The 13,085-nt window shown below is 44.0% G+C and overlaps 1 protein-coding gene across 1 annotated transcript in view; it reads right to left on the bottom strand.

Moving 5' to 3' along the window:
• The window catches only part of CCN4 (cellular communication network factor 4), a 48,457-nt gene continuing 35,372 nt past the window's right edge, over window positions 1-13,085 (bottom strand). The window contains exons 2-5 of the mRNA XM_054985218.1: window positions 9,923-10,202; window positions 5,001-5,258; window positions 1,612-1,805; window positions 1-421 (exon numbers count right to left, since the gene is read on the bottom strand). Coding sequence (XP_054841193.1) covers window positions 122-421; window positions 1,612-1,805; window positions 5,001-5,258; window positions 9,923-10,202 — 1,032 coding nt within the window. The 3' untranslated portion in view covers window positions 1-121. The remainder of the gene's footprint in view (window positions 422-1,611; window positions 1,806-5,000; window positions 5,259-9,922; window positions 10,203-13,085) is intronic.

The raw sequence follows: 13,085 nt of genomic DNA, 5'->3' as shown, positions 1-13,085 counted from the left end.
TGAAAAAAAAAAGATTTTCTTTTATTTTGATTCTCTGTAAAATCAGAGCGATAATGGGGTAGGATTTAGAAGGGAGTTCCCCCCACGCAGACACACACACACACCGCTGCATTGGACCCACTTAATTAGCAATTTCAGAATAATCATGAAAATGAGCCAAATCGGCAAAGATGTCATTGGGGTTTTTGCAGCTCAGGTTGCAGAAGCAGGCGTTGATCCACATGATTTTCCTGGAAAATTCAGTTCCATCTGGGCACTCGAAGCTGACTTCGATGGTTTTCGACTTGTATGGCGTGCAGCACCTATTGTCCACGCAGACTCCGCAGTACTTCGGCCTGTAGGCAGTCTTGCTCACGCAGCCAGAGAGGGTATAGTTCATCGGCTCGTCTCTCCTGTACACTGCTAGGCATTTCTTATCAGGCTAGAAGGAGCAGGTTTAAAAAGAGCAGAAGAAGACAGCACTCAGTCAAAAGAAGAGTTGTCAACTCTATGTAGGGACATTCCTGGAGATTTAGGGGTGGAGCCTGGGGAAGGGAAGGACCTCAGTGGACCATCATGCCATAGAGTCTAGCCTACGAAGCTGCCACTTTCTCCAGGGGAAATGATCTCAGTAGTGTGGAATTCAGGGGTAATTCTGGGAGATCTTCAGACCTCACCTGGAGGTCGGTAACCCTAGTCAAAATGGGCCATGGCTCCGTGGTAGAGCATTTGCTCTGCATGCAAAAGGCCCCCTCAAATCTGTGTTTAAATGATCTTGGATTATTTATGCTTAATATTACAAAATACATTCAAGTTTCACTTATTAATCCATGCATTGGTTGGCTCTAAAGTTGCCAACTTTCTGGTGGGCATGAAGGTCTCCCAGAATTACAACCGAGCTTCAGATTGTAATTTACCCTGGAGAAAATGTTTTCTTTGCAAGGTAGACTTTATAACACACTTGCTAAGGTGGTTGTTTGTTTATAGTCCACCTTTGTCACTGAGATCCAAGGCAGATTACGTACTGCCAGTGAGTACAATATAATCGATAGCTAGGACAATCACAGAGCAAAAATACAGTATGATTGAAAGAGCATTCAATGAAAACAGATACAATAGGGTACGATATCTGCAAATTTGAAAAGCAGCATAAAGCCGAACATATAGGTGAAACCTTTCTGAATTAAAGCTTAAGTAATTAACATGACATCTTTCTTTAGCAATGTCAAGCTACCCAGTAGGAGTATATTTACATCAGCAGACAGTACCCAATAGCCTTGTCTACAGTCTCTGTCCTTTACCAAGGTATCTCTTTGAGCTATTCACTATGACAGAGACCTATAGTCTGAATAGAAAGCCCTCCTGAATAATTCAGTCTTGCATAGTTTGCCCTCTCCAGGTTTCACCCCCAGGTCTTCAGGAATTTCCTGACCCAGATCTGGCAACCTTAGTTGGACCCTACAAAAAGTCTCCACCGACAGCGCCACTTTCCTCCATCTTCTTGCACTGATCGAAGCCTCTCTTGTGGCAGGGGATAACTTCTTGCACCGGAGGAAAATGCCCTTGTTCGTACAAAGTCCCAGCCCTTTGTGTGATGATACCATCACACTGAAAGAGGACCATGTGCCATACCTTAATGTGTTTGATGATATCCTCCTCACATGGGCGCATGTTACAGAGCCGGCTCTCCTTCACCAGGCGGCACTGGTCGTTCTCATTGGAGATCCGTGTGGAAATGCCCATCCCACAAGACTTTGAACAGAGACTCCAGGAGGACGTGTGGGGGATGCAGTTCTTCTGCCAAGCTTCAATCTCTCCTTCATAAACTGCAGAGTAAATAAACACAGCAAATTAGGTGAGCATCTAATCCAGAATCATTTGTACATTTTCTATCATTGTAGAATCATTGTACATTTTCTATCCTGAATCAGGATGGACTTGTACATTTTCTATCCGGAATCAGATTTTCTATCCAGAATCAGGATGGACTTGTACATTTTCTATCCAGAATCGGATTTTCTATCCAGAATCAGGATGGACTTGTACATTTTCTATCCGGAATCAGATTTTCTATCCTGAATCAGGATGGACTTGTACATTTTCTATCCGGAATCAGATTTTCTATCCAGAATCAGGATGGACTTGTACATTTTCTATCCAGAATCGGATTTTCTATCCAGAATCAGGATGGACTTGTACATTTTCTATCCGGAATCAGATTTTCTATCCTGAATCAGGATGGACTTGTACATTTTCTATCCGGAATCAGATTTTCTATCCAGAATCAGGATGGACTTGTACATTTTCTATCCGGAATCAGATTTTCTATCCAGAATCAGGATGGACTTGTACATTTTCTATCCAGAATCAGGATTTTCTACCCAGAATCAGGATGGACTTCTCTATTTTCTATCCTGAATCAGGATTTTCTACCCAGAATCAGGATGGACTTGTACATTTTCTATCCAGAATCAGGATTTTCTACCCAGAATCAGGATGGGCTTGTACATTTTCCATCCAGAATCAGGATTTTCTATCCAAAATCAGGATGGACTTCTCCATTTTCTATCCAGAATCAGGATTTTCTATCTAGAATCAGGATGGGCTTGTGCATTTTCTATCCAGAATCAGGATTTTCTATCCAGAATCGGGATTTTCTATCCAGAATCAGGATGGACTTCTCCATTTTCTATCCAGTATCAGGATTTTCTATCCAGAATCAGGATGGGCTTGTACATTTTCTATCCAGAATCAGGATTTTCTATCCAGAATCAGGATGGACTTCTCCATTTTTTATTGGGATATGTTCCCATGGGCCTTCTGTTTTCCCTTTTGTTTTGGTCGAGGAGTGGGAATTGACGTTACAGTTAGAACTGAGATGTAAATTGGAGTGAACATTGGATTAAGAAGGATAATCTGCACTGAACAGCAGCATGGAGCAGTGTCAATGTCTCTTTTAATAAAAACCCTTTGAGTTAGGGTTGCCAGCTCCAGGTTGGGATATTCCTGGAGATTTGGGGGGTAGAGCCTGGAGAGGGTGGAGTTTGGGGAGAGGAAGGGCTTCAGCAAAATATAATGCCATAGTGTCAACCTGTCAGAGCAGCCATTTTTTCCAGGGGAATTGATCTATGTGACCTAGAGATCAGTTGTAATTCCAGGAGATCTCCAACCACCACCTGGAGGCTGGCAACCCTACTTGGAGTGCTGGATTCGGCCAGTTTTAACTCCCTGCACAGCTATAAAGCTCCCAGGGTGGCCTCATCTAGGCTTCCCAGGTGCCCACCAGTGGTGGGCAATATCCCAGGAATTCCTGCCTCTGCTTGCCACTTTCTAGCAATTGGTAGGAAGAGGCAGGTCACCGGAGAGTGCCTGCCATTGGCAGGCAGGCCAGGGGAATGGCCACACATGCACTCTTGCGCGCTGGCCAGCGATGTCACTTCTGTTATAATTCAGGAGGAAAAGACTTTAGAATCTGACAGAAAAATGGCTAAAATAAGTCTTCTACTAATAGGCTACTAGCCTAGTTTGTTTATTTTAAAACAGGGTTAAATTTGTTTCAAATTGGCCTTACAGTATATTCTTGGTTGTTTTAGATATTCCTGCAACTTGCAATGAAGGTCAAATGACACATTTACTTTTTTTGAAAAATCCATACACTTTTACTGCACTATAGCCAGGGTGTATAATGATTAGAACACCAGACTAGGACCTGAGAGACTTGAGTTCAAATCCCGACTCTGCCATTTATTTGTCTATGTATTTAGAATAGGTTTGTTTTTTGACTTGCATGAACTCCCAAGACAGCTTGCAATGTTTGCAAAAAAGCATACATATAACAAACAGGCTATGGGTCCCTATGCATCGCTCCCTGATTGGCTGTGACAATCCCAGCCTATTTTACGGTTTGAACCTGGGACTTCACCTATGCAAAACCTGTAATGTTTCAATAGGTTACAGCACCACCTAGTGCCAATTCCCCTCAATTTCTTACTGCAATGGGGGCTTCATGGGATCAGCATTCCCAGCATTGGGAACGATTCCCACCCTCGTTTGGGATCGCTGGCCCATCATCCTTTTTGATAGGCAGTAGATCTTGAACAGAGAAAAGCTGGTGTTTCTTCTCACAGTACATAATTAAATGGTGCAATGCAAAACTGGTCTGATGATGCATTTATAGCTTTAAGAAGAGACTATCGTTTACTGATATGATTTAGTAAATTTTTATCCTGTTGTTTTGCCAAGAGGCAAAAGGTTCTTTAGGATGTGAAAGCAGTAAGCATACAGGTGTAGAAGGAAAATGAATTTATTCAACCTCTCCAAATAAGGTATAGGAAAAAGTTAAGTCATTACTGACCCATGGAGGAGGGGGGTCACATCACATTTTCTTGGCAGACTTTTTGTTACAGGGTGGCTTGCCATTGCCTTCCCCAGTCATCTACATTTTACCCCCAGGAAACTGGGTACTCATTTTACTGACCTCGGAAGGATGGAAGGCTGAGTCAACCTTGAGCCAGCTACCTGAACCCAGCTTCCGCCAGGATCGAACTCAGGTCGTAAGCAGAGCTTGGGCTGCAGTACTGCCACTTACCACTCTGCACCACAGGGCTCTTTTTAAGGTACAGGAAAGAAACTGATAAATGTCAAAACAATGGGGGAAAGATATAAACAAAACTATAGCAGAAGGGGTGTGAGCAGAAGTTTTTGTATCTCTCCTCTGTTGCTTTAGCATTTACTAATTATTAATTATTTTATTATTTATTTTTTATTATTAATCATTAACTATTAATTAACCCTGAGGACTAGCCTTCTGCGAGCTCACATACATCTGCTAACAGTCCAAAGGCAGTAGACCTCTGAAAGCCAGTGGCTGTGGGTGGCAACATTGGGGAGGGCCGTTTCCTTCAATCTTCTGCTTGTGGGTTTCCTAGAGGCACCAGGACTGTGGGAAACAGCATGCAGGACTCGATCCATCTAAGTTTTGCTTTATACTGATGCATTCTCCCGACCAACACCGCCAATACCTGGCGAGGCGATGTGTCGTGGGGACGTCTTCCTGATTTTCTTCGAATAGTCGCAAACCCACTGCTCACAGCACTGACCGGTCATCTTAACCAGTTTGGGGGTGGGGCACCACATCAGGGGCGGCTTGGAGCCTCTGCACATCGGGATGCAGCCGACGGCCCCGTTGATGCAACTGCAGTTGTATTTGCAGTTGGGCTGGAACGTCTCGCCGTTCTTGTACCTGACCCCATTGAGAAGGCAGCCCACCCCGGCAATTTCTGTGGAAGGAGCAAGAGAGGAGAGAAGGGAAACAGATGTGAAAAGCTGGTTGTAAAAGATACAGCATGCTCTAAATGGAAGCGCAACCTGATGTGTTTTGTGCTTCCACAACACAACAACAACCAGCCTTGGGCCCAATAAAATTTTATTTTGGACAGAATATGCAGTCGTATATATAGGAGTAAATCGTGATATTTTATTTTTGCAATATAACATTTTTATTTTGAAAAACAGAATAATAGTAGGAGGGGATACAGATAGAAAAAAGGGGTTATCTAACAGTTGTGTAGAACAGAGATAGTTATATGCTGCTGTAGCGCAGTGGTTAAGTGGTTTGGTTGAGGATCAGAACTCTGCTGGTTCAAATCCCTCTACTGTCATGAGCTCAGTAGGTGGCCTTGGGTAAGCCTCTCAGCCTCAGCTCCCCAGCTGTATTGCGGGGATAATAATACTAACTTGTTCTCTGATCTGAGCAAGGCACTAATCTGTCTAGAAGAGGGGTATATAAGCTCAGTTGTTGTTGTTGTTGTTATATAAAAGAGAATACATAAAACACTAAGTATTCTCCCCACAATCCCCTTCATTAATTTTTTAAGACACTTTCTACAAACTATAATGATACTTACATATATTAAGATACATTTATGGTCAAAGTTTTAAGTAAGAAATTTGATAACTAATCTATATTACTGATAATTGTTCCTAGTTATTCTTAATTTTCAGTGACATGATCAAAAACCGCTTTCCATTTTTCCTGAAATTCCAGGATTAGCCAAGTATGTATTTTCCCAACCTGGAGTGGACAACCTCAGTTTCTGCAATACACCTGGCAGTTGATATTCTTCGTGAAATGTCATATTCAGAAGCTGTCAGTATGTGATTCCGCACACGTTGGATAATGCACTTTCAATGCACTTTAGCAATCGTTTAGAAGTGGGTTTTTTGTTTTGCACACGAAAAATTCAGTTCCAAATGATCTCCAAAGAGGATTGGAAGTGCATTATCCAACGTGTGCGGAATCACACAGCTTCTGAATATGACATTTCAGCAATAGACAAAAATGGGATCTGGTGTTATCCTATAATTTTCACACTCACCACAGGTAAGTTTGATGTCTTAAACTGGCAGAGGGCTGGCTTATGCTAGCTGGGTTTGGTTTTAAACCAACACAGGAGAACTCTTCCCTATACAGATATCCGGTTACAGCCAAGTCTTTGTTTTTGTACAGGCCTTGCCATTGTTTTGCATGGCTTGGAAGCAAAACCAAGTTCCCAATACTCTGCTAGACCATATTTGACATTCAACTGGTAGTTTTCAATGAAATCTAAAACGGGACAAACTATGCAGAGGGATTTTCTGTATCAGTGCATAATAAAAGCTTCAGTCCAAATTCAACTGTGGGAAGAAGGCGAAACTGTAAGGAACTATTCAGCGAGGAAGACATTTTATTATTATTTTTTCAAAAACTCCATTTAAAAACAAACAATTGGTTAGAGCTGTTTTAGAATGTCAAGGATAGCCAAAGTAGTTCTTGATAATAAAACATTTAAACACAAACATTTAATGACCTGAAACTACGGCTGTTTTCACACATCTTCCTCTCCCGCAAAATAGCACAAAACTCACGGAACGACGCGCCTTCGTGGCATGATTTTCCATCATGACTTTGCTTTGTGACGCATTTTCTGACATCATCGTGCCATGAAGCAAAATCATGTCAGGAAATCGCACCATGAAGGCGCGTCGTTCTGAAAGTTTTGCACTATTTTTCTAGAGGAGGAGAAGACGTATGAAAATGGCCTGCTTTTATGTCTACATGGGTAGTTGTGTTGGTCTGTAGTAGAAAAGAGAGATTCAAGTCCAGAAGCACCTTAAAGACCAACTAGATTTCCAAGGTATGAACATTTGAGAGTTAAAGCTCCTTTCATCAGGTACCCACAAACTCCCCCTTCTAATTGTATCCGAAGAAGGGAGCTTTGACTCTCAAAAGTTCATCCCTTGGAAATCTAACTGGTCTTTACGGTGCTGATGGACTCAAATCTTGCCCAAAAATAAGAGCGTTGCGGGTGAACAGCTGGGTTGGTCTGCAGTAGAAGAGCAATATTCTGGTACAGTAGCACCTTAAAGATCAACTAGATTTCCAGAACTTTCAAGAGTCAAAGCTCCATTTGTCAGATATAATTAGAAGTGAAAGTATGTAGAGTTTTATCCAGCTAGAAGGTAGGTACTTTAAATGCTCCTACCATCATCTGGCTGAATTAGAAACCCTACGTACTTCCGTTTCTAGGAGTGCGATCCTAGACAGAGTTACTCCAGTCGAAGCCAGTTGATTTCAATGAGCTTAGGCTGGAGTAACTCTGCTTAGGATTGCACTGCAAATGTATCCGAAAAAGGGAGCTTTGGCTTTGGAAATCTCACCCTCGAATGCTGTGGGTCTTTAAGATGCTCCTGGACCTGAAGTTTACTTTTATTGCCCTGAACCAGCAATTGTTCCAACCCAGGAAAGGGAAATTCTTTTGTCTCGATCCTGGTTGGGCCAGCCACTCACTCTCAGCCGAATCTACCTCATAGGGTTTTTGTTGGGATGAAGAAGGGAGAACAACACTGCAAGCTGTTTTAGGTCCCTGCGAGAGAGAAAAACTCTTAAGCCACTCCAAGCACCCCCTTCCTTGCTGCCCCAGAAAGTTCCAAGTCAGTTGCAGATGAAGAACCTCTGGATTGTGCCTTCGCTGGATCCCAGATGGGCAACAACGGCATGAAAGAATTCACACACCTTTCATGCCACCCCAGGATCCATCCGAGGCAGGATGCAGAGGAAGCATCTCCGCAGCCTGTCTTGGATGAATCCTAGATGGGTGTTGGCAGAGAAGGGTTCACACCCTCTCTTGTGCTGGGCAAGATCCATCAAAGGGGCTGCAGAGGCACTTCCTTGGCACGATGCTTGATACAGCCCCAGTAGGAAGCATAAGAGAAGATCTTTCTCTGTTCATTTTCACCCCAGCTGGCTTGGCACCCCATTTGGAGTGCTTGGGTGGTAAACCACAGGCCCAATTTCTTGGATAACTTAACAATGCCAATCAAAATTGTTACGAAAAAGGTGGAATTTACTAAGCAGGAAGCAGTGAGAGCAGCTTTAAATTCAAGAGTCCCTGGCAGTCCCTGTCAGTTAGATCCCCAAGTTCTCCATAGTTAACACACAGGTGTTCCAGTTGAAGTAACTTTATTAGAGATCCATTCAGTACAAGGCGCTTAGACAGTGGAATTGGCAGAAGTGACGTATGTGGGGCTAGCAATGTTAGTTATAGGGAATCTTCCCGCCTTGGGAAAGAGGACCATTAATGGGGGAGATGGGGTTGGAGTGAGACATTGTTTTAGAGCAGACAGTGAGAAAAGTGAACTTATCTTTCGTTCTCAAGAAGGATACATTTTGAGCCAGTTTCAGCTAGTAGTCAAGGACACTGGCTCAGCAGAGCGAGAAAGAGAAAGTAAACATTTGCGAGATAACCTGCTGGCATTGCAGCAATAAAGAACTTCCCATACTCTCAGAGACCAGAGGCAGAGCCCATATACATTCATGGCAGATATGCAGGAGGCATATATGACAGTCCCCTGTTTAACAGGATGGGGGGAGGACTAGGTTCTCCGTGCTATTTGGTTTTTTAAAAGCTCCCCATGTCCCCAAATTGATTCCCCCATAAAAATGTTCTTGAAATTCCAAAATCAGAAAAAAGAATACCCAAAACAGAATCCCAAAAGAGTAACGACACTCCTGAAAATTCAGGATTACAAAACGGGTGGCCTCCCTAGAGCCTTCGCTTTGGCAAGGTTCGTTCTCGAAGGCAAGTACAAGAATATTCCTTTTACTGAAAGGTTTTGTACTTGTCAGCTAAGGGAGGTTGAGGCCATGGAACAGATGTTTTTTACATGTCCGTACTATAAGGTGGCACACAATAAGTTTATTACCCCGCTGTTAGAAAAAAAAATGGACCTTTCAGAAAAAGCTAGACTTGAGCTTCTTCTATCCAATAGAGATGCCAAGACTACATATCAAATAGCCAGTTTCTGTATGGCAGGCTAAGGAAATTTTATGATATTTAGATTGTAATATTACTGTTAAATAGTTTTACATTCTTATTATCAGGGCTATTTTTCAACTGGAACGCGGTGGAACGGAGTTCCAGAACCTCTTGAAAATGGTCACATGGCTGGTGGCCCCGCCCCCTGATCTCCAGACAGAGGGGAGTTTAGATTGCCCTCTGCACCACCGAGCGGCGCGGAGGGCAATCTAAACTCCTCTCTGTCTGGAGATCAGGGGGCGGGGCCACCAGCCATGTGACCATTTTCTCCGAGGGCAACCCACTGAGTTCCACCACCTCTTTTCCCAGAAAAAAAGCCCCGCTTATTATCTTATTTAAATGTTTTTAATGTTTTTAAATTATGTTTTAAATTATGTGGCTTTTAATGATGTATTTTTTACGTATGTCTGGTCTAAGGACTGTAACAATTAAAATGAGTGGCTGGCCTCCCTGAAATCTGGATCCAAAATTATGATATTTTTGTAAAGAGCCCACTTTAGTTGTTATCTTTTAAGAGAGAAGCCTAAGAGCAGACGGGGACTGCCAGAGTTCAGTATCTAGGGCAAGAATATATGTACGTCACTTACGTGCACACACTCCTATTTCGTACCTAGGTCTGTCTCTGCTGTAGTCACAGTACAGGCCCTTGTGGAAGTCACAGTTGTCGGCTTCGGTGCAGTTCTCTCCGACCTGCTTGGCACACACCTTGCAGCATTCGCAACCGTCCGTCAGCAGGCTGACTCCCGCCTGGCACACAGGAGGTGTCTTGGGGCACTCGCAGGGCCACTTACAGTACTGAACCCGTGTATAAGACTCCGTCACAGAGGAAGTGGCAGGTGGCATCGTGGAAGAGTTCTGGGGTAAGGCCTTCAAGAGAGCCAAAACAAAGCAGGGGGGATATTATTAAACCAACGAGACCTTCATTTCACAGATGTAACATGACTCCCTTCCCTCCAGCCACCAACAAAGCTAACAAATCCAGAAAAGCTTTTTCCACGTCCACAACTTTTGTGAATCATTTCACAACCGTTCTCATCAAAGCACATGTTACAAGAGAATGGATCGTTCGCATCAGATTTGCGTGCCAATGAACGTGATTCAGAAAGCTCGGTCAACCGTAGGAGAGTCTCCAGCATGCCCGTCTCACTAGAAGAACATGTGCAGAGTGTTATCTATGTTAAAATTAGGCTTGCCAACTCTGGTTTGGGAAATTCCTGGAGATTTGGGGGGTTGATGCCTGGGGAAGTTGAAGTTTGGAGAGGTGAAGGGACTCAGGGGAGATGTGATGACATAGCATTCCCTCTCCATAGCTGCCATTTCCTCGAGGAGAACTGATGTTTGTAGTCTGGAGACCAGTTGTAATTCTGGGACAACTCCAGGCCTCGGCATACAATGAGTAACCATAACTTGGATAGGTGGACTCATAGGAAGTGGCCCACCTAGGCTGTTTCCACACTACTCATCTTCATCCGGAACGGGGCGCAACGTCGCAAAAAAACCCACAAAAGATAGCATCTTCTCACGTGAGTTTTGTGCTCAGTAAGGATGACACCTTTGCTATCTTGATCGTGTAAATGACATTGCTTCCAATACTGTTACCTACCTACTGTTACCTTCAGTAGGTAACAAGGACAGAGCTCGTTTGCATCGTATCCGGATTCTTTTGCAACAATGCCCAAACCTCCGACGTGCAGTCTTGGTTCATGTTGCATGTGCAGGACACCAGAAGCACTGAAGGAGCACAGACTCCTGCCTGCATATGGCACTGAAGTAAATTCACTGGTGGTAGTGGTGGAGAGTGCCCTCAAGAAAATGGCTGCTTTGGAGGGTGGGGTCACGGCATTGTACCCTGCGGAGGTCCCTCCCCTCCCCAAACTCCACCTTCCACAGGCTCCACCCCCCCCCCCCAAACTCCTGAAATTTCCCAACCCAGAGATCGGAGCCCTGTTCCTGATCTGTGTTTGGTTGAAAAGGGAGGGCCTTTTTCACCAGGAAACAGCACTCCAACCCCATTCAGCACATGTTTCCTGGCCCCTTATGTCCAAAATAAGAGTTGCGATGTCAAGAATAAACTGACTTGTAGGCAGGGCTTTTTTTCAACGGGAACACGGTGGAACGGAGTTCCAGCACCTCTTGAAAATGGTCACATGGCCAGTGGCCCCGCCCCCTGATCTCCAGACAGAGGGGAGTTTAGGCGAAGGGCAATCTAAACTCTCCTCTGCCTGGAGATCAGGGGGTGGGGCCACCGGCCATGCGACCATTTTTGCTGAGGGCAATTTAAACTTTAAAAAACTTCCCCCTGGTTCCAGCTGACACAAAGTGATGTCATTGTGCGGTCCCGAGTTCCACCACCTCTTTTCCCAGAAAAAAAGCCCTGCTCGTAGGGTGTCACATTTTAACAAAACCATCAACTTTGGTGCTTACTCCATACTAGTAGCTGGTTTCATCCTTCCTCCAGGGACTCACAGTGATCTCGATCATTTTTTCTTTTTAAATCTTTTTCCTCCTTAGAAGGCTCTGGCGATAATGCCAACATTTCCATACAAGACTCAGTTGCATGCAAGGAGAACAGTTAATCACTTTTCTTTCATACTGAGTATAAAGGATACTTCAGCCTTGTTTCTTCGGAGGCAAAGGTTCCCAGCACCCCAGCAACAGAATCCTTCAATTCTCTTTGTGAATGGCATTTAAAACCAATTTACTGTACCGCATAAGTTTTTCACATGCTTTTTACTCAGTCCTTTGAAGATGGTAAGTCAACCCTGGGTCAGGTGGAAGGCTAATTTGCTATTTATCTCAAATCTCTTTGATTGCTTAGCACCACTTTTGGCTAGCAGTTCCTTCCTTCCTTTTATTTAAAGAAATGGGGAAAGTATTGTATACTTCCTCCAAAGAGCTTGGGGAGATTTGAGGATAAAAAGAACTGTGCGCATTCATGTACAACGACCCTGTATGGTACGTAAGCCATACTGAGAGACTGTGACCTGCCTCAGACTAGCTCTGGCTAACTGAGAATTGGGGCTCAGCAGTGCAAAGTTTCTCCATTCTAAGTCCATTGATTTCAACACATGAAGATGCCTGATACTAAATCAGGCACTTAGAGGGTCATCCAGTCCACCCCCCCTGCACAATGCAGAAAATTCACAACTACCCCCAGTGACCTCTGCTCCATGCCCAGAAGATGGCAAAAAACCTCCAGGCTAAACATACCGAGCTCCTTCAACCTTTCCTCATAGGATTAGGTCTCCAGACCCCTCACCATCTTTGTTGCCCTCCTCTGGACACGTTCCAGCTTGTCTATATCCTTCTTAAATTGTGGTGCCCCAAACTGAACACAATACTCTAGGTAAGGTCTAACCAGAGCAGAGCAGAGTGACACCATCACTTCTCATGATCTGGACACTATACTGCTGTTGATAAAGCCCAAAACTGCATTTGCCTTTTTAGCTGTCATATCACACTGCTGACTCATGTTCAGTGCATGGTCTACTAAGACCCCTAGATCCTTTTTACACATACTACTTCCAAGACAAGTCTCCCCCATCCTATAATTATGCTCCCGTGTTCAAAACAATCTGGCATCCCCAGAAATAAGCCTCACATATCAAACCATATTCTGCCTCCAAAAGACCAAACCAGACTTAACCCTGGGCATGCTGTGAAAAGAACTCTCTGCGTTTATTTCAGGGTTGGGGGGGGGGGCTGATGTGGATCAGAACCGCAGTGTAAGTGAAGGGGGCTTTTAGCCTC

The sequence above is a fragment of the Eublepharis macularius genome, chromosome 7 (genome assembly GCF_028583425.1).
Source record: "Eublepharis macularius isolate TG4126 chromosome 7, MPM_Emac_v1.0, whole genome shotgun sequence".
Classification (NCBI taxonomy): Eukaryota; Metazoa; Chordata; class Lepidosauria; order Squamata; family Eublepharidae; genus Eublepharis; species Eublepharis macularius.
Note: the sequence above shows the minus strand (reverse complement) of the source record. Positions and strands in the feature narration are given on the sequence as shown.